General features: G+C 46.2%; 1 protein-coding gene across 7 annotated transcripts in view; it reads right to left on the bottom strand.

Annotated features, from left to right (window-relative positions):
• Window positions 1-19,442, bottom strand: part of GPAM (glycerol-3-phosphate acyltransferase, mitochondrial) — a 63,780-nt gene that overhangs the window by 19,190 nt on the left and 25,148 nt on the right. For 2 of the 7 annotated variants that reach the window (XM_084757687.1, XM_084757693.1), the window contains exons 1-10: window positions 18,024-18,161; window positions 16,438-16,568; window positions 15,072-15,194; window positions 12,405-12,478; window positions 9,158-9,271; window positions 6,600-6,746; window positions 6,036-6,132; window positions 4,985-5,121; window positions 770-869; window positions 317-529 (exon numbers count right to left, since the gene is read on the bottom strand). In XM_084757687.1, coding sequence (XP_084613813.1) covers window positions 317-529; window positions 770-869; window positions 4,985-5,121; window positions 6,036-6,132; window positions 6,600-6,746; window positions 9,158-9,271; window positions 12,405-12,478; window positions 15,072-15,194; window positions 16,438-16,539 — 1,107 coding nt within the window. In that variant the 5' untranslated portion in view covers window positions 16,540-16,568; window positions 18,024-18,161. Of the gene's footprint in view, window positions 1-316; window positions 530-769; window positions 870-4,984; window positions 5,122-6,035; window positions 6,133-6,599; window positions 6,747-9,157; window positions 9,272-12,404; window positions 12,479-15,071; window positions 15,195-16,437; window positions 16,569-17,091; window positions 17,242-17,280; window positions 17,376-18,023; window positions 18,162-19,442 lie in introns of those variants that run through there. The other 5 variants (XM_084757692.1, XM_084757691.1, XM_084757689.1 and 2 more) reach the window with 4 other exon arrangements.

Below are 19,442 nucleotides of genomic sequence, written 5' to 3'. Positions count from 1 at the left end.
GGTCTTCAGGCTTCACTAAACGTCACACACAGTCAACACTGAAATCACAACTCAGTGCAAGTGGCTTTCCACCTCCAGTCCCGTGGCCAAAGCTAGCACCGACACAGGAATTCCCGCCCTTCTCCAAGGCCAGGAAAGCCCGCAGGAGATGCTCTCACAGGCTGACAAAGGAGATGAGGCCCATGTCATCTGTCTGTGCTCACCCAGGCAGGGTTCAGATAGGCCACACAAAACCTATGATTAGCGAAAGACCATTATTAAATATAAAAGCAAAGCTTGAAAGGCAAAGACGACCTTGTGCAGGCTGGCTCCTTACCAACTGTTCGCCATTGTAGTGACCTTCGATTATCCGATCGTACGAGATGCCCACGGGTATGACAAGTATGTCAGGGATGGTGTTGGAGGACAGAGTGTCCACTACCACGGACAACAGCCCAGCCCGAGCACAGGAGGTCTTCCCGCTCCGGGAGCGCGTGCCTTCCAGGAAGATCTCCAAGAACTGCTGCTGTCGGAGCAGCTCAACTATGTGCTAAGATACAAGAGAGTCAGTCAGACGCAAACGTAAGACCATGCAGCTCAGATGAGCTTAGCTGTCTAAGACAAAACATAGAGAACTTCTAACATCACTCAGTAACCATCGCCCTGCATCCATTACAGCAAAGGGTCCCACCAAAGCTACATTTGGGGGAGAGCAGCTCCAGTACATGTCCATGGCTGCCCTACGACAGGTAGCGCATGGTGTTGAGGACAATTAAAAGGCTATACGCACCCCATGAAGCAATGCTCTGTACAGAATGTCTTTGCGGCCATCTGGGGTTTCATCGAGTCTCCGTCTTATGAAAAAGCCCCCAAGCTTGTGAATCAAAGTACTGCAAATTCAAAAATACATGAATTATTTATATGGAAAAGGTGGCTCAAATGTCAAGATACTCCAAAGCATCTGTCATCCAATAGAACCCCACATGGCATTCAAATGTTGACAGTGGGAATGCAAGTATTCATTTTCCATGTTGCGGACATGTTTCACCAATTCCTCAGTCTCCTTACATTATAACTTCTGAGCCAAAACCAGTCTGTGGAGGTCATTACAAAGGTGATGACACAGATTTGAAGGAGATTTTTAAATGCTTCCAAATTTAAAACCAGAGAGCCGTTGCCTTCCACCGGGTATCCACTGGTGAGTGCTCCAGCTCTAGTGGGCAGCTCCACCCAGTCACACAGATGGACGCCCTGGTCAGACTAATAGGTCACAGGCTGGGCAGATGGCTCAGGAGTTAGGAGCACCGGCTGCTCTGCTGAGGACTCTGGTTCAATGCTCAGTACCCGTGTGGTGGTTCACAACCATCCATAACTCCAGCACCAAGGGATCTGACACCCTTTTTTCAACTACTTGGGCACCAGGCACACAAGTGGTACATAAATATATATGCAGTCAAAATATTCATGAAAGAAATATATCTTTTTCTAAAAATTTTAAAGAAACATAAATGGGTTACAAAGCAAAACTAAAAGTCATGAACCTGAGAAAGGGCCTGACTGATAGGGTTGGGTGGGGCAAACAGAGATGAGAGGAAGACAAGAGGGTATAAGGAAAATGGTCAGAATACACTAAGTCTATCCATGAAACTGTCAACAAACAAAGGTAACCAATGGCTCAGCATGGTGGTGCATGCCTTTAACCTCAGCACTCAGGAGGCAGAGACAGGAGGACTTCCAAGTTCAGCCTGGTCTACATTGCTGGTTCTAGGACAGCCAGAGCTAAAAAATAAAACTCTGCCTCAAAGATTAATCACACACACACACACACACACACACACACACACACACACACACGGAAAAAAAATTATATATTTATTATGCATATATATGCATAAAATTTAAACAAAACCCTGCCCATGGTCCCCAGACAGAGTCTAAGATATACAGATCCTGACCCATGGCAAATGTGTAAAGTGAACAAATATTCCTTGGAGAAAATAGTCTCAAAGAACTGATGCTTAAAAGAGGCTCCCCTACAAGATAAGGATAATTTTATCAAACTGAATCGAGTGTAACCATCTTAAAAAATAGGAGAGATGGCTCAGCGGCTAAGATTCCTGGCTACTCTCCCAGAGGACTTGAGTTCAGCTCCCAGCATCCACATGGTCACTCTAGTTCCAGAGGATCAGACCTCCTCTTCTGCGCTCTGCATTTAAAAACAAAGCCAAGGTTCATTTGCACACAGGAATAAGACAGTTCTGTTCCTGACTGCAGGCCTCTGTCTGCAATGCTGATGAGCTTGGGTGTGAAGCTGGGAGACTGAGTCAACTTCCCTAACTCACAGTCTCTTCCTGGTCTTGATAAATGAACATGAGAGTCTGCAGTGGTGTGAGCAAAACACTGTGTCACATGTAACATTCTCCATCTCCTTTGGTGTGAGCAGCAGCACTGTGTCACATGTAACATACTCCGTTTCCTTTGGTGTGAGCAACAGTACTGTGTCACATGTAGCATACTCTGTGTCCTTTGGTGTGAGCAACTATGTAACATGTAACATACTCCACCTCCTCAGAGTCTATACATGGAAGTCAGGGTAAGATGGTGACGTGTACAATCACTCTGAAATTCTTCAGAATGAATTCAGTGAGTGAACAATGTACCCTGAGATGAGCTTTGTCACTGTGGAGATTTATCTCTAATCTCCACCGTGTCTGGAGGAAGGGTACGCTAAGCAATGGCTGGCATGAGTTCCTGGAAACAAACACTGAACTCCGAGAAATCATAAGTGTATGATATTCAAAAAAGCCTCAGTGAGAACCAGATCTGGCCGGAATGAGCATGTGAGCTGCTCTGATCACAGGAGAGGCCAGAACAGCCACTTGAGTTCTGAGTCCAGGCTGTCTGTGCACGCATGTGTGTACCTGTATGTGGAGGTGGGGTGGGGTGGCATGCATACACGTGTATGAGACCAGCACACAACCACAAGTGTCATTAATCAAGAGCTATCTACATTTTGAGATTGGTTCTATAACTGGCCTGGTACTTGACAAACAGGCTAGGCTGGCTGCCAGAGAGCCCAAGGCCTCTGCCTCTGCCTCCCCAGTGCTGAGATCACAAGCAGATACCACCATATCCAGACTTTTTCTGAATGAATTCTAGAGACAGATCTCAGGCCTCAGGCCTGACAAGCAGTTTACCAGCTGTACCATCTCCCCAGCCGACCTCCCTGATGATTTCCTAATTTAGCTTCTCGGTGCCCGGCTGCTGGGAAAGGATGGAGTGTGACATGGGTATTCTAGGCCCTGAGAAACTCATCTGTCTTGAAGGCTCCAGTCAGTGTTACTACGCTGGCTGGCTACCTATGTTCCCTGTTACATGGCAAGCTCCGTGGCAGCAAGAACTATGTGTGTGTTGTCCGTGTATGCCTAAAGCTCAGCAGGATAAATTCCACAGACCACCGAACTGATGGCTTCTCTCCGCTAGTCACACCAGTCTGGCCTGTAGAACTCTGGGGGCCTAGAGAACTCAGAGCCTGGGCAGGGGTAGGGGAGTGGGGGAGGGTACACTACACCAGCAAAGAGCGTCCTGAATGGTGAGGCTGAGGCCTAGACTTTGAACGCTCCATGGGAAGGCCTGCCTGCCCAGTCACTAGGCGCCGCCTGCAGTTTCTATGAATTCATCCTCTCTAGCTCATGTCAGGGCCACAGAGCCTCAGTGCCCAGCTGGGTGCTGCTTGGTACTTAAGAGTTCAGTTCCTCCGACCAGCTCCTTCTCAGTGACCAGTCATAGTAGACAGCAGATCCAGTCTCCCGACACCCTCTGCTCAGCCCCCATCTGGACAAGCACTGACTCTTAGGAGCCCAGTTACTCGTTCTAGTTCATTCTGTCTCTGCCCTCCTCCTACACTGCCGATGTAAACCATCATCATTTGCCTGGGCTCATAACAGAACCAGCCATCAATGTTTCCGAGCCTAGAAGGAGCATTCAGCATACAGGTGTGAACACGTGTGTTCAGTCAACAGCTTCCCATCTTAGCTCGGAGCTGCTCTTGATCCAGCCATCACTATCTGTGAGCTAGCACCTCCAGCCTCTGGCCTTTCCTTGGGCTTCCTAGCACACACTCCAACCTACCTGCCTGTCCTTCACCTTCCTAACACCTTGCTCTTGAGTCCCTGCCTTTGAACACACTGTTCCCTTGAGAAGAATTCACAACATCCTCTGGAAATGCCCCTCAAAGTCTAAACGGATTCCCTACATCATGAAGGCAAAGTAACAGCAGGGTTACTCTTACCTACCTTTAGATACCCTCCTTTGACGGGTCTGGCACTATCTTAATGGCCTTTCACCCACCTGATACTGTCCTTCAAGTTTACTTACGCACAGTTCACAAAGTAGCCCATATCAAATACAGAAATAATGGTGGTTATCCAAAGGTTACACAATGAAGCATTACTTTTATAATAAAAAGGCCAAAATCATTTTTATAACACGTATCAAAATATAACAAAACAAATGCCAAATTCTGCCAGTCGTGGCACACACCTACAATCCCAGCAGAGGCAGGCTGATCGCTGTTGAGTTCAAGGCCAACCTGTTCTACAAAGCAAGACCAGGACAGCCAAGGCTACACAAAGAAACCCTGTCTTGATAAAAACAAAACAAAAACAAAGATATATCCCAAATTCTAAGCAATTGGGGTTTTTTGGGTTTGTTTTAGGTTTTTTGGTGTTTTGGTTTTGGTTTGTTTGGTTTGTTTTTGGTTTTTTTGTTTGTTTGTTTTTTGTTTTTGTTTTCTGTTTTTTGTTTTTTGTTTTTTTGAGACAGAGACTCACACTCACAATAGAGGCCTGGCAGGCCAGAAACTTGCAATGTGGACCAAAATGGTCTAGGAGTCACAGAAATCCACTTGCCTAGGCCACGTGAATACTGAAATTAAAGGCATGTGCAATATGTCTGAGAAAACCATCTTTTTCCTATCTTTAATTTCTAACTCAGCTGATCTCACCTGAAGATGGGGATGTTGAGATTGTTGCCCGAGGCGATGTACGGCGCTTTGATGTTGTGGCAGAAGAGGATGAAGGTGAGCAGCAGGTAGTCGATGTGGGACCTGTGCACTGGCAGAAACAGGAGCGGCAGATTCGTCTAGAGCAGAGGAAAGCGAGAGCTTACAGCCAGAGTTGATGCTCGGTCCCACTTGGCCACTGCGTCTGGCTGCAGTCACTCAGCACTGGCCAACACACGGCTCGTTCTCTGCACCGTGCCCTAGTCATTCTTCTGTGCCTTCACAGCTGAACACAAGCTGCACTACTACAGTAGCAGCCGGAGTGGGAAGAGCACACAAGCCCAAACTGACCCACACCTCTTCTGAGAGGCAGCCTTCATTGTGCAAAATGAACAGAGGTTTCTGAGGCCAGCCTTGGTATAAAACACTGAGAAAGTCACTTATTGTCTGTGGCTAGGGTTGGTGCTTCTCCTCCTCCTCCACCTGTGCCTCAATGTCCTTATGTACAAGACAGGACTGTGTGACTTGGTGTGCAGGGTTGTTGCAAGGTAAATTGCAAAAGGAATTGTACACTTCATAGGCCCTGCTCCTCTCCCCAGACACTGCTACAGTCTCACAACAGGGAAGCTTCCAAATGGTGCAAAAGCTGACAAGAGCACTGAGGAGACCTTCAGAATGAGGCTAGCAGCAATCCACACACACAGGGGGAGCAGGGTGATGGGGCACAGAATACACACACATACACATACACACACAGGGGGGAACGGGGTGATGGGGCACAAAATACACACACACACAGGGGAAACGGGGTGATGGGACACAATACACACACACACACACACACACACACACACACACACACACACACACACGGGGGAAGGGGGTGATGGGACACAGAATACACACACACACACACATGGGAGGAACAGGGTAATGGGACACAGAATACACACACACGCACACACACGGGGCGGGGGGCACAGAACAGGGTGATGGGGCACAGAATACAAACACACACAGAGGGGAACGGGGTGATGGGGCACAGAATTCCTACCTCAGTTGCAGCTTTAACCATCTCAAGTTGACCCTTGTGAATCTGAATGTTCCAGAAGAAGCTGTTGAAGAGCTTTAGCAACACCCAGCCAGTCAGCCTGAAAGAAATAAAAACATTAAATCTATCTGTACATAGATTCAAATGTATATGTTATGAGTCTGTACACAGGTCACTTTTGCCTCCTTCAGCTTCTGAGTCTACAGCCTGAAAGTACTTGTAAATGACTTCATGTGTCCACACAGGTCTAAACCGAAGAACAAGCATGGTCGCGTAAACAGATGCCACTCACAGAAGTGTCTATTGCTGTGGACAATGAACACAGGTTTCTCCAGTCACACTTAGTACTTCAGAGGTGAAGAGTCAAGCCGGCTTAGTGAGCAAATGGACCCTTCTAGCACACTCAGGCCCGTGGTAGGACAGCTGCTACCCACCAGCAGGGGTGAGAGCAGACTGCAGCCGCCACTGCTCAGTGTAGGCTTCGCACTGAAATACATGCACATGTTTGCTACACATTTCCCTTGAACAAGGACTTGGCGAGAGCAGGCTGGCCCTGGCCTCCACTACCTGATCATGCCCGGCGAGACCGTGGCGACCATCTCCTGCAGGATCTTCCTGGCCTTCTTCTTCACCTTCTGGATGGCTCTGGACTGCTGCTGGGCGGACCCATCGGGGCTCAGCTCAGCAGCCACTTCAGCAATCGCCTCTTGGACTCTGATTGGGAAGCAGAAATCAGACAATGGATCTGATTCTGTTACAGGACGTATTTGATATTTTCTAAACTATAGCTATAAATGAAATCAATGGAAAAAACAAAAATATCTGTTCTCTTTAATATGTAGCATAGCAATGAGAGAGAAAACTCAAGCTGGGACCATTAGCCATTGCTGTCTATCAAAACTGATGGCCGGGCCTGGGGAGAGAGAGCGGGGATGCAGAGTGGGTACTGACCTTGCAGAGGACCTGAGTGTGAATCCCAACACCCACACCAGGGAGCTCACAACAGCCTGTAATTCCAGCTCCAGGAGACTGGACAATTCCTCTGGCCTCCTCCTACACAGACGCATACTCATACATACATAAATACCAGTAATAACATTTAAACATGATGGCATCGTATTCCTAAGCCAAGGAATCCTGTAGAAACCTGGACAGATCTGACTGCTGTGGGACTTCCTGTTACGGGCAGGCTACACTTTAGCGAAGGAAGGCTGTGCTGTGTACACACCCCACCATGGAGCATGGACTCAAAACACAAGCAGACTTCATGAAAAGGGCATTTATGTATCTAGTATGTACTCTAGAATAAACAAAGTAAAACAAACTACCACAAAAAAGTCCAAGTAATAAATTATTTTTCTTTAGCAATCATAATTTGTCATTTGTTTATATTGTCACCTTACTAGAACTGTATGTAAAATTATCTGAGAAACATTAAAACAGATGTAACTATTTACTTTTTTCTCCATTTGAACCAGTTTGTTTCCCTCCATTTTTCATTTTACAAAAGCAGAGTTTAGGATTAAAATCAACACTGGGTTATAAGAAACGTGCTGATGCTCGACATGGTAGCACATGCCTTTACTCCCAGTGCTCAGGGAGGCAGAGGCAGGAGGATCTCTGTGAGTTCAAGGCCAGCCTGGTCTACAAAGTCAGGACAGCCAAGGCTACACAGAGAAACCCTATCTCAAAAAAACAAAAACAAAAACACCCAAAGAGAGAGACAGAGACAGAGAGACACAGAGACACAGAGAGAGAGAAAGGAAAAGAAATACACTGAAGGGAAAGCTAACAATCCCAGGTAAACAAAGCTTTTCTTGACTTGGAGTATCTCTCCGTCACCCAGTAACCTGCAGGTTTAACTAGACAGCATCTGCTGCACGGGCCTTGGATGCTTCTCTGGTATCTAATGTGACGTCTCTATTGTAAACTATTCAACAGTTCGTTTAACATGTTTTCCTGACCCTGAGTTCCTACCATGAACCAGCGCTGCTGGGGTTGGACCCATAACACTCGGCAAAGCTACAAACAAACCATATGAATGACGCTGTCGGTCACCCTATCTCTGGTTCTAACTCCAGCTGTACTTCTGAGGTGGACCACACCCAAGAGGCAGAGCAGACACACTCTCACCCAAACTCCCATACTTTGAGGCTCAAAAACCTACTCCTCAAAGTATGGAGCAGGCTGAATTTCTTTAAACTAGAAGCAAATGAAAGGCCTTAGAAAGTGCCTTTCTATGGCCTCTTGGCTCTCTGTGGTCTCTTCTGACCTAAGGCACTGGGAGGGGCTCCCTGGAATTCCCTTATCTGACAGAAAACCTTTCCAAAAAGACAAGATTATCTGAATCTCCTAGAATCCTCCTAAGCAGGTAGGGAGGCTGCCGGCCTGGGACTAAGAGGGCAGGCAGTATCAGCTGACTTCACCTGTGTCCTGAGGGAGGCTCCCAGCGACCTGAGGGATCTAATCACTGTCCCCAGTGAAGTTCCATTGCTCATTTGCTCCTGAGTCCCTGCTGCTATCTCTCCCCTTGCTCGCTCACAATCCCCTCGTTATTCCCTACCCCTCAAAACCACCTAAATCCCCTTGCTTCCTTTTCCCCCATGGCCACTGGAGTGTCTCACTGGGTTAAGACAATCTCTTTGCTGGAGGTTGGCACTCATTAATAAAGGCTTGAGCTCTCTCCCTGACAGCCTGCTGATGTCAGCCTTCCTCACAGATAAACAAGTTTCTCGGAGAGCAAAAGAATCTTATTCCCAGAGACTCTAGCAATAGCCTCCTACAACAGGGACTTGGGTCAAGTACTCAATGTCTGTATCATAGAAATCTGAATGGGGGAGCCCTAGGCAATGTGTACATCTCTTATTTAGGCTCATAAGTTGCTTTCACATTCTAGAAGCCTACTCAGCACAGTATGTACAACAGGACCATCTGCCTGTGTGACACCCTTTCCCACACACTTTCCACTCTCCTGACGTTACTCAATTTCTTCTGTGGGTTAACACTTAATGTTCAGAAACACAAGCATTTCCCTAGAGAGGAGCAGAGAAACTAACTTCTCACTCCTCTCCCATTGGTTGCCACATCCGCCCTGTGCCCGCTTCATCCAGTGTCCTCGCCCTCACCTGCTGCTGTTCAGTACATTTTCAGTAACACCGGTGGCAAACATGCCCTTGTGGACATCCCGCTCTTGAACAAAAAGGATGTAAGAAAGACGTCTCGCCAGCCATCCTCGGTGCCTGCAACACACACACACACTTTCTCAGCAAGTGCTCCAGCACACCTCCACTACCTAGTGGTTTTCCACCCACAGAAAGTTTCAGGTCACTTATTCTGACAATGGTCCTAGAGGTCAGAGTGCTACACAGCCATTTTGACTCATAATTGCTTTCGTATATTCTCAGGTAAAACTGAAATGTAGAAATTGTTTAATCATGCTTAAACTGTCTCATTTTGCTGAATACTAACCCAGAAGAAAACTCTGACCTTATCAGTAGCACTACAGAGACAAGTGGGGTGTTACCCCTTAGCTATGTGTGAGCGGGTGCAGACAGAGGTGGTGCACAGAGCAGAGCTAGAGCTACAGGCTTCAGAGAGTGAACTTGGAGGTCTCTTCCCAACACAAAGGACAATTTGTGTATTAAAGTGTTCTTCCATGATAAGTACTGAGTCTTAAATGGAATTAAGAACTAATCAGATCAAAGACATCGGGCTTCTAAATATCTAAATTTTCCCTTTATGTTGGAGGATGTTTTTGTGCACTGTGTATTCAAATGCTTGTCTCTGTACCCAGAGATCTGGCTGCAGCTGGGACTTAGGCTTTGGCATTATCATTTTTGTGAAACATCTCCTGTCAAAATGTTGTATAAAAATTGTTCTACATCACCTTCTAACTGGTTAATAACGAGCTGAAGAGCCAATAGCTGTGCAGTAGTGTTAAGTCAGGACTTCCAGTCCCAGTGAGGGGACTCAAGTGGGCACCAAAGATAGAAGAGGAGTCACCAGAAGGACACAGATAGACAGCAAGGTGCCAGGGTGGGACTACGATGGCAGTTAATGGGCCACGTGGCTGGGAAGGAGGCCAGGCCAGCAATCAGCTTAGAACAGCTCAGTGTCTGCCCAGTTACAGTGAATAAAATAATAGATCGCTATGTCATTATTCAGGACCTAGGACAGGCACAGAAAAAAAACATGCATTTTACAGCACTGTAAACACACATCAGGTTTCTTCAAGGAAAGGTACATACTCGTGCAAATAATGAGGACCATGTAGCGCAGCTGGGGTGCATAGACGCATGTCAGAATAAGAAGCCGTGACTTTCCTGGGCAATGATTTGAAACCATGTACTATAATGGCATAAGGCAGCATTATTATTTCCTTCATAGTGAACTGACTGCACATTTCATACCTGAGGTCAGTGATTCTGAAAAGATGTCGAAAGAGGAACTGTCTGTGAACACCCTGCACGCCTGTCGAGTCCCCCATTCCTGCCTCCATCGTCTGAAAGTTTAGCTCAGTGTGGTGCGTCCACACTACACTCTATTCAGTGAACGTCTCCAAGTGATTACTACAGTACATTCCCAGGGCTCTCTGAAACCACTTTGCATCTACTAAAACATGGCGTGAGTGTGGAAGTGGCAAAGTGCGTGAGTGAGCACCTGAGCAGGTTAGGGAGCGACAGCCCGTGAGCAGCTGTGGGTCTGGCCCTGAGTGTACACAGCAGGACAGGACACACTGCAGCTGACGAGAAACGTATAGGTGCTGTCGCTGAACAGGGAGCGGCTGTCCAGGCTGCCTGTTTCCGTAACAGTTTGGGCTGTTGTCAACATACCAATGCTTTTTTAAAAGTCTTAAAAACTGTTGTAGTCTGGGATAACAGACAAAAACATTGGCTTCATATGTAAAATGTCTATTTACAGGAAGAAGAAATGGTTTCTTTATGTAGGATCACAGTCATGTCGACTATGAAAACAAACTTCATAGACCAGTCTCTCCTCTCCACTTTAAAGTTAAACAAACAAACAAAACAAAAACCTGAGAATGGAAAGAAAGACAGACAGACAGACAGACTTGGCCTTGGACTCTGGCTTGGTCACAAAAGCAAACTTGAACACAGACAGCAGCTCTCAGCCCTCTCACACACACCATCTTCGCCTAATTTGGAAGCAGTAGCATCAAGGACAAAATCCAAGAACTGGATTCCTAGGTCACCTTTCAGAGAATTTCAAGCATTTCTCACTCACTCTCAGGACAAAGAACACCTCGTACCATCTGCTCTTAGAACTGTAAGGCCTGTGTCTTTTTTTGGGGGGAGGGGGGGCTGCTGTTTCTCTTCCTTCACAGATACAGCCTTCTAACTCTTCCTTAACCCTTAACTTTGATTATGTAAAACAAAGATCTCTTTCTCTCTGGCACTTATCAAATCCCGGTATACTTGGAATTTGGAAGTCAGAACTCAATTTTTTTTTTTTTTTTTTAGTTATCTTGGGCAAATAAATCAAAGAACATTTATTGCAAGGAGGGGACAACAGGAGGGAGAGGCGAATCTGAGCACAGTGCGGTGACATACAGCATGAAAATGTGATGAGACCCACCGTTCTGCACAGTGGATGCATACGAATAAAAAGGGGCGTTCACCCAGTAGAGAAGATGTCTCAGTACTTACAGAGTGGGTAGATTTTAGCCATTTACTTCTAAAGTCCCGTGTTTGTGCGTCGCTGCACACATGGAACACACATGGCAGTCAGGGGGTGACTTTCAGGAGCTGGCGCTCTCCTTCCATCATGGGTTCCAGAAACAAAACTTATAAGATCATCTACCTAAGCCAGTGGTTTTCGGCCTTCCTAATGCTGCAACCCTTTAATACAGTCCCTCGTGCTGTGGCGACCCCAACCATGAAGTTATTTCATTGCCACTTCATACCTGTAACTTTGCTACTGTTATGAATTCATAATGTAAACATATGATAGGCAGGAGATCTGATATGTGACCCACAGGTTGAGGACCACTGAGCTAAGCCACCTCATCAGTCACATTTATAATTTTTTTTTTTTGATGTATGAAGCAGTCAGAACATATGAGACACTGAAACCTACATCTCCTGTCAAAGAAATCCTTTATCTGCATGGTTTAGAGAACTCTACATGGGGCGTCTGCACTACACAGGGAGACCAGACAGTAGAGCAGCAGTTAGCCGCGGCAGGCCTCTGGTGGTGGCTGTTCTGTTTCTAATAGTTACATCAAGTTGCTTGTATCAAAAAATCACATTCTAGTCACTCTGGAAACCACAGGTACATCTTCAAGAATATTCACTAGCACTACAGAATGTTATTTCTATGACTTATTAGAAGAATAAGAAATTTTTCTTTTACCTTGTGTGAGTTTCATTGATATAAATAACGTTCCGCAAACCCAGAGATGGAATACTGGGGTTGAAAAACCTTTCCTATAAAAACAAAATACATGAACACATGAACTCACAGCTGGACTGATGGCCAAGAATCCCACTAATGACACTACAAGACACTTAAAATCCAAGCATAACAAAAAAAAATTTTTTTTTAATTTTTAAAGCTTTCAAATGTAAAGCAAAGAAACAAGAATACTTTATATGAATAAAGACCAGAAAAACGGAAAAGAAAATGATAGAGGTTTCTATTTCTTTGATTATTATAAAGCATAATTTAGTGGGAAAAATAAAAATTGAAAGTGACAATAAAAAATACAGAATGAAGAAAACGCATGTTTTACTTAATAGGGCATTTTATGCTTCAAAGGTAGTCACGAACTCACATCTAACTTGGAAACCCTAAAGCCAAAAGTAATGTGTCTCTTCCCTTCCCACTTGACCTCTCCCTCCCTCCAGAGCAGGGACCCACCTCAGCTTCAGTCACAGGAACAGGAAGTCACAGATTTCCATGTTCCCCAAGTACAAAGCACCATCTTCAATGCCACAGCTACTGGTGAATTAAGCCTTTCCGCCCACAGGGCACGCAGAACTACTATTACTACTGCATGGGTAAGAAAACTGAGGCTTCCAAATCTCAGACCTTTCCATTCCCTAGAACGACTGACCACCTAGTGGTGAAACACAGGGCTACCAGTCACTCTTTACAGTTAATCTTAAAAAGACAGGCTACCCCTGTATCAACGTGAGCAAGATAGTAAAAGTTCAAAAATGAGTGCAAAAAAAGTGTCAACAAGTTACTTAATCTCTTTATACAAAACTAGGGTTTCAAAGAATGGAGGCAAATATCAAGAACTACAAAAACATTTTCTAACAGATTATTTTAAACGTCCACGGAAACAATTCCAGATGAATGTAGTTCCATCTCTATCACCTCTACACAAAAAGCAACAGCCTGTTACAATGTATCCATCCAACCCCAGCCACCAGCGCCTGCTCCACACCCCTGTGCGGCTCAGGCTTATAATAAACACAGAGCTAGCTCCAAGGACAATCTTGTTTGGCACGGAGCTGTAGTTAAGGTATTGTCTTGCATTCAAAATTAGAATTAGGTGAGAGGTCAGTCTAAAAAGAAAAGCCACATGACCTTCTATTTAAATCTTTGTTTCCACTGTCCTCTAAATCCAAACTGGCCTCACTCCTGGTCTGGCAGTTTTCACAGTCTTCCGGTTATAACAAATCGTTGCACTAGCACTTACCTTTTAAAGGGAGCAGCTCTCACGAGCCGTTCGTGAGCAGGCCTCACCATGAAGAAGACAGCTAAGGCTCTACCTAAATCTCACTAACGTTAATTAATCCCTTTATGCCAGGCTCAGAACTCAACCTCCTTCGGAGCAAGCCTCAAGCAGAGAATTCGCCCAACACAGTCAGCCATCCACACAAGCATAAGCAGAGAATTCACCCAGCACAGTCAGCCATCCACACCAGCATAAATGGAGAATTCACCCAGCACAGTGGGCCATCCACACAAGCATAAGCAGAGAATTCACCCAGCACAGTCAGCCATCCACACAAGCATAAGCAGAGAATTCACCCAGCACTGTCAGCCATCCACACAAGCATAAGCAGAGAATTCACCCAGCACTGTCAGCCATCCACACAAGCATAAGCAGAGAATTCGCCCAGTACAGTCAACCATCCACACAAGCATAAGCAGAGAATTCACCCAGCACAGTCAGCCGTCCACACAAGCATAAGCAGAGAATTCGCCCAGCACAGTCAGCCATCCACACAAGCATAACCGGAGAATTCACCCAGCACAACCATCCACACAAGCATAAGCAGAGAACTCACCCAGCATAGTGGGCCGTCCACACAAGCATAAGCAGAGAATTCGCCCAGCACAGTCAGCCGTCCACACAAGCATAACCGGAGAATTCACCCAGCATAGTGGGCCGTCCACACAAGCATAAGCAACCTCTGTAAGTGACAACTTCTGACTCCCAACTATTTGGTCCATCTCAGGAAGAGCTTGACATCTAACACCTTTTAAACATAACTCTCACCCTAGAACAGCAGGAAAGGATCTGTTTGAAGACTCATCCCTGTATCATATGCCATTAGAGGGTCACCACCACCACCCTCTGCAAATGCCGTCAAGTCACCCTTCACCCCCAAACGCTGTTAGGTCACCCTTCATTCCCAAATGCCATCAGATCACTTTCACCCACAAATACCATCAGGTCACCCTTCCCCCCAAATGCCGTCAAGTTACCTTCCCCCATTCGGCTCTTCTCAAGGACTGTGGAAGGTGTGGCATACTTATTTCTCAACAAAATAGCAATCCCAAGGACACTCTGGGGGCCAAACGTCAGACCCCAGCAGGTGTTAAGCACTCTGTCCAGTCTACAAACATTACCTCGGAGTAAGATCTCTGTCCTCACTAACTGTAGACTAGTATTATTGAGTAAGTGGGCAGCAGTAAAAATTAAGTCCATATCGTTACCTGAAATGTTTGACTTATAAACAGGGGTCTTGGTTCTGCAGGAGTCAAGTCCACTAAGACCAAACAACAGAACGCACAGAGCTGAAACCCTGCAGCAGAAAAGCGCGTGAGCAGGAGAGTCCTTACCCAGCTCTGCGGCGTGCACGAAGAGCAGCACCTCCCCACGAAGGGCCTCTTGCGGCTTAGGAGACTCGCCTTCCACTTCAGCGTGGCGGACCTGAAGAAAGTGGGTTTGAAGCCACAGTCGCCCTGAGAGATAGGAGGCAGAAATGTGACTAAACAGCAAGAGAGTTCTTCCGGCCCTCTTGCTCTCTAAAGCTAAGTAAGATATTTGAAAAAGAAGAACAGATGATGCTGTTTCTTTCTTTGGCTGCATAATTCCATGTGCCTTGAGTGGATTTCATGTAAGACACCTTGCTCCATGATTATCACTTGGAAAAAAAGGTTGGTGCATAAGAAAAAGTGGATTCCCTATAAACAGTCATGCTTTGTAACAGTTGCTACATGCTTGATGCAGCGTTCACAGGTTTAATCACAAAGTTGGGATGTTCACCAGAGGGTGAGTAGAAAAGTACAGCGTATGTGTTACCTGGTGGAATATTATTCAGCCACAAAAAGTAAGGAAACCCAAATAACCCGGAGTTCCTTATGTTGGCAATAGCCAGGCACACAGAGGCAGCCACTGTCATACATGCATGTGCACGCTGGAAATGCTGGCCTCACACAGACAGGAGAACAGTAACCCAAAGTTGCAGAGGCCAAAGGGACTTCTGAGAGTGGGAAGAAGTCACTCTGAACCCCTAGGCTCAGCCAACCTTAGTTACGCCCTTTCAAAGCACCCACTATTCATTCCCACAGACAGGAAAACTCTGAAGTCCTGACACAGGGAGCCCGCGTTCTGACAACGTACATTTAACGACTTTCTGTTATCAAGAGCATTGACAGCCTCGGATTTAAGTCACGGTGACAGTGACCCTGTTCACTGCTCTAAGATTTTTCTTTAACTTCAGGTTGATTCGCTGTTTAGATCTCATGGTTATGACATTCTTTAAAATAACCAAATATTGATATAAATTTGTGTTGAGGTATTTTAAACACCCCATGTAATGTTGAAATAGTAACACAAGAAAATGCATGCTTTTCAATCAGTTTAATAAGCAAGTTTCCTATTCTTAATAATTTCAAAGTTCATTTCCATTATAAACTCATGCTTACTAAATATAAGTTGTGTATAGGTACTGAGAGGAAAAAGTTTATAAGCACACTAAGCAAAACATCAGCTTCTATTTATGCCTCCATACAAATCATTTGCTTTTTCATGTAATTACTGCTTTGAAACTTTCTGTCCATGTTTCTTTACCAGTTAATACCACTGAAAATTTTGTCTCACGCTTGGATTGTACAAATACCACTTCTAACAGCTGGAAGCAGCTCTCCTTGCTATCACTGCAAACATTTAAATGAACTGTTGTGAAGGCGTCTCTTAACTTACCCAGTCCTCACTTGTGTGTTTACATCGGCCAAGGCTGTATTCTGAGGAACTGGGCAGATAAGAAACATCTATTGTGCCGAGCATCACTGAAGACTCATCCATGTCGCAACGTGGAAGTCCCAAATCATGTGCTGTAAGACATAAGCACTCAGGTCGCAAACGAGGTGTCTACACAATTCTGTACAGTAGTGGGATATCAAATGAACGGACAGATGTCTAGTGTAGTGAGTCACAAATGAAAACTATAGCTTGACGGCAGAGTACTTACGGGCCTGGCGTGTTTACACGTCTGTTAAGCTGCCCTGACCCCAAAGGCCAACATTCCTATCCCAGTATTTCCTGAACATATAAGGACATAACATCTGTAGTGTTTTGTGAATACACATATGGGTGCCTGAGGAGGCCAAAACAGGGCATCAGATCCCCCGGGAGCTAGAGTTGTGGTTGTGAGCCACTTGATGTGGATGCTGGGAACCAAATCCTGGTCCTCTGAAGGATCACCCAGCACTCGTAGCTGTGGATCCATCTCTCTGGCTCCAGCATAAGCTTACTTAGTGTAATACATGTTATATTTATGAGTGCAGGATGCTTTTTCAATTTTTAAAGACTTTGTTATATAATCTTTAATCATGTTAGCTCTTGGCTATTTCTCACCTAGCATTAAATCCTTCTCTTAGAGTCAAAGACCACCTTCTATTAACAGTGTTTTCTAAAGGGGACACTTGGACTCTTTACAGTCCCCACGTGGCTTTGCTCCAGTGACTGTTCAGCCTCAGAACAACAGCATGTGTCCTCAGCCATTCATCACAAGCAATCAGCTGACACCAGAGGAAGGCATCACACCTGGGAGGGAAGTTCTTCTGTGTCCCAAAGATTCGACCCCCAGCTACCAACTTCCGGCCAAGAATGCCCACACAACAGGGGGAGCACGCTGCTGCCTGAGAAAAGAAATGAGGCGATCATAGGAAGAAAAGGAGGCTTGTGCCAAAAGCAGTCCACGCCTTGCTCCTCCCCCCCTGCAAGGTTTACCAGAGGTCAGGGCATTTTTTTTTTAAACAGGAGGGAGGAGGAGATTTTAAAAAAAGAAAAAGAGAAAATCCCAAAGGCTCCAGACAGGTGCGCTGAGCACGGCAGAATACAAAATCTGACAGACACAGGCAGAGGCAGATGGGCTCCCTCTGGAGTTCAAGGCCTCGGCTGCACACCACCCGTGTGAATTTGGACAAGTTGGGTAACTGCTACGCATTCATTTCCCATCTGGGAAATGGGCAGCATACCAACCGACTCGACTGCCGCGGGCTGCAGGGAGGGCAGGAGTCTCCAAAGCATGCCTGGGACATAGTAGGGTGCACCACGCTCAACCCTACCACGCGTGCCTTCTGTCAGCGGGAGGTCCCCAGAGCCAGCTACTCCCACAGCCCACGGCTGCCTCGATTTCCCCAGAGAGCTGAGACCGCAGCTCAGCAGGTGCTGCCACCGCTGCCGGGTCACTCCCAGAGCCCGGCCCACTCCAAGGGGGACCCGGGAGTCCGCCCCGGACACTTGCAAAGCTTCGGGCGGGCCCGGGGAGAGGGGCGCCCACGCACCTGTCCCCGCGCTCCGGCCCAGCGGCGTCCCGCAGCCCGCACCGCGCTCCGCTCCACCCGCCGGGCAGCTCGCGCCTGGGCGCCCGCAGCTGCTAGCGCTTCGGCTCTGCGCCTGCTGCAGCGGCGCGCCGTGATGACGCAGGCGGCGCGCGACCGTGAAGTCTGGGCTGCGGGCCGCCCGGCCTTGCATAATGCGCTTGGATGAAGGTTAGGACGTGGGCGCTAAGCATGGGGCGTGAACTTAATGGTTACACTGCCCATGCTACGTGCTTCGTGCGTCCATCGGAGAGTCGGTCTGTGTGTCTGTCTGTCTGTTATCTTTCTGTGTGATCTGAGCTACCCCTGAGTGCTCCCACCAGCGCCTGGCTCTGTGGTGACGTGCGTGTGGGCTGTGTGGGTTTAGGTACCTGTGAGATCTTGTCCTTATGTGAGACATGTGAGGCCAAGCTGAATGTGTTTCGAATGAGTGAGGAGCCAGGGATTGCAGAAAGCAACGTTGTGAACTTTCTTTGACTGAGTGACTGAGCCTCGAAGGGGAGAGAGAGAGAGAGAGAAAGAAGGAGAAGAAGATGGACAAAGCTTGAAAGATAGAAAACCGCATAGGCAGGAAGACTCAGCTGTTTTCCTTTGAGGTGTATTGCGCAGCGCAGGGTATGCGGTGATTGGGCTAAATCACTGAGGTCTGGCTTCCTAAGAGTGTTGAAATGTCCGTTCCAGATGTTCTCACCGCAAACCCTGGTAGGTGAAATAATGGCGTGCTACACTTAGCTCTGCTTAGCTGCTTTGCATTGTACTCATAAATCATTAACGTCAGTCCCTATATGTGTATATAATTATTACATATGAATTTACCATTAAAATTCCTTTTTTAAAAATGGCTTGAAGAAGTCGAGTCCAACCTTACCTCCCCTGAGCCATTTAAACAGAGCAACACTGGACAGGAAGAGGCGCTTTTGCAGTATTTGCCAAAGCTATTGACAAGGCCGATGGTTATCAGAAAGCATTAGCAATTTAAAATGAAGAGGATTCATTATTCAACACATGTTAAAAATAAAGTAGAATCTGGGAACACTGAGATGATTAAGACACGGCGTTTGTCCTCAAGCTCTGCCGTTGGTTCCTGACCATTTTGCGTGCTGTCAGCATAATATTCTGTTCAGAATAAATCTGTGCACAAATAACTCAGTAGAAGCATATCTTAAAATATATCTTTATATATATATATATATATATATATATATATATATATATATATATATATATATATATATAACAAGTGTCTCTGTCTTGATTGATTGCTACCCGGGCCTACAGATAATACTTGTAATTTTAAAAATAATACATAGCCATAGCTCCCTAGAGTCCAAATGACTGGGCCAGCACATCAGGCCTCTTTGTCCTTACCCTTCCCCAGCAGTT

Source organism: Acomys minous (assembly GCF_964271855.1).
Source record: "Acomys minous genome assembly, chromosome: 2".
Taxonomy (NCBI): Eukaryota; Metazoa; Chordata; class Mammalia; order Rodentia; family Muridae; genus Acomys; species Acomys minous.
Note: the sequence above shows the minus strand (reverse complement) of the source record. Positions and strands in the feature narration are given on the sequence as shown.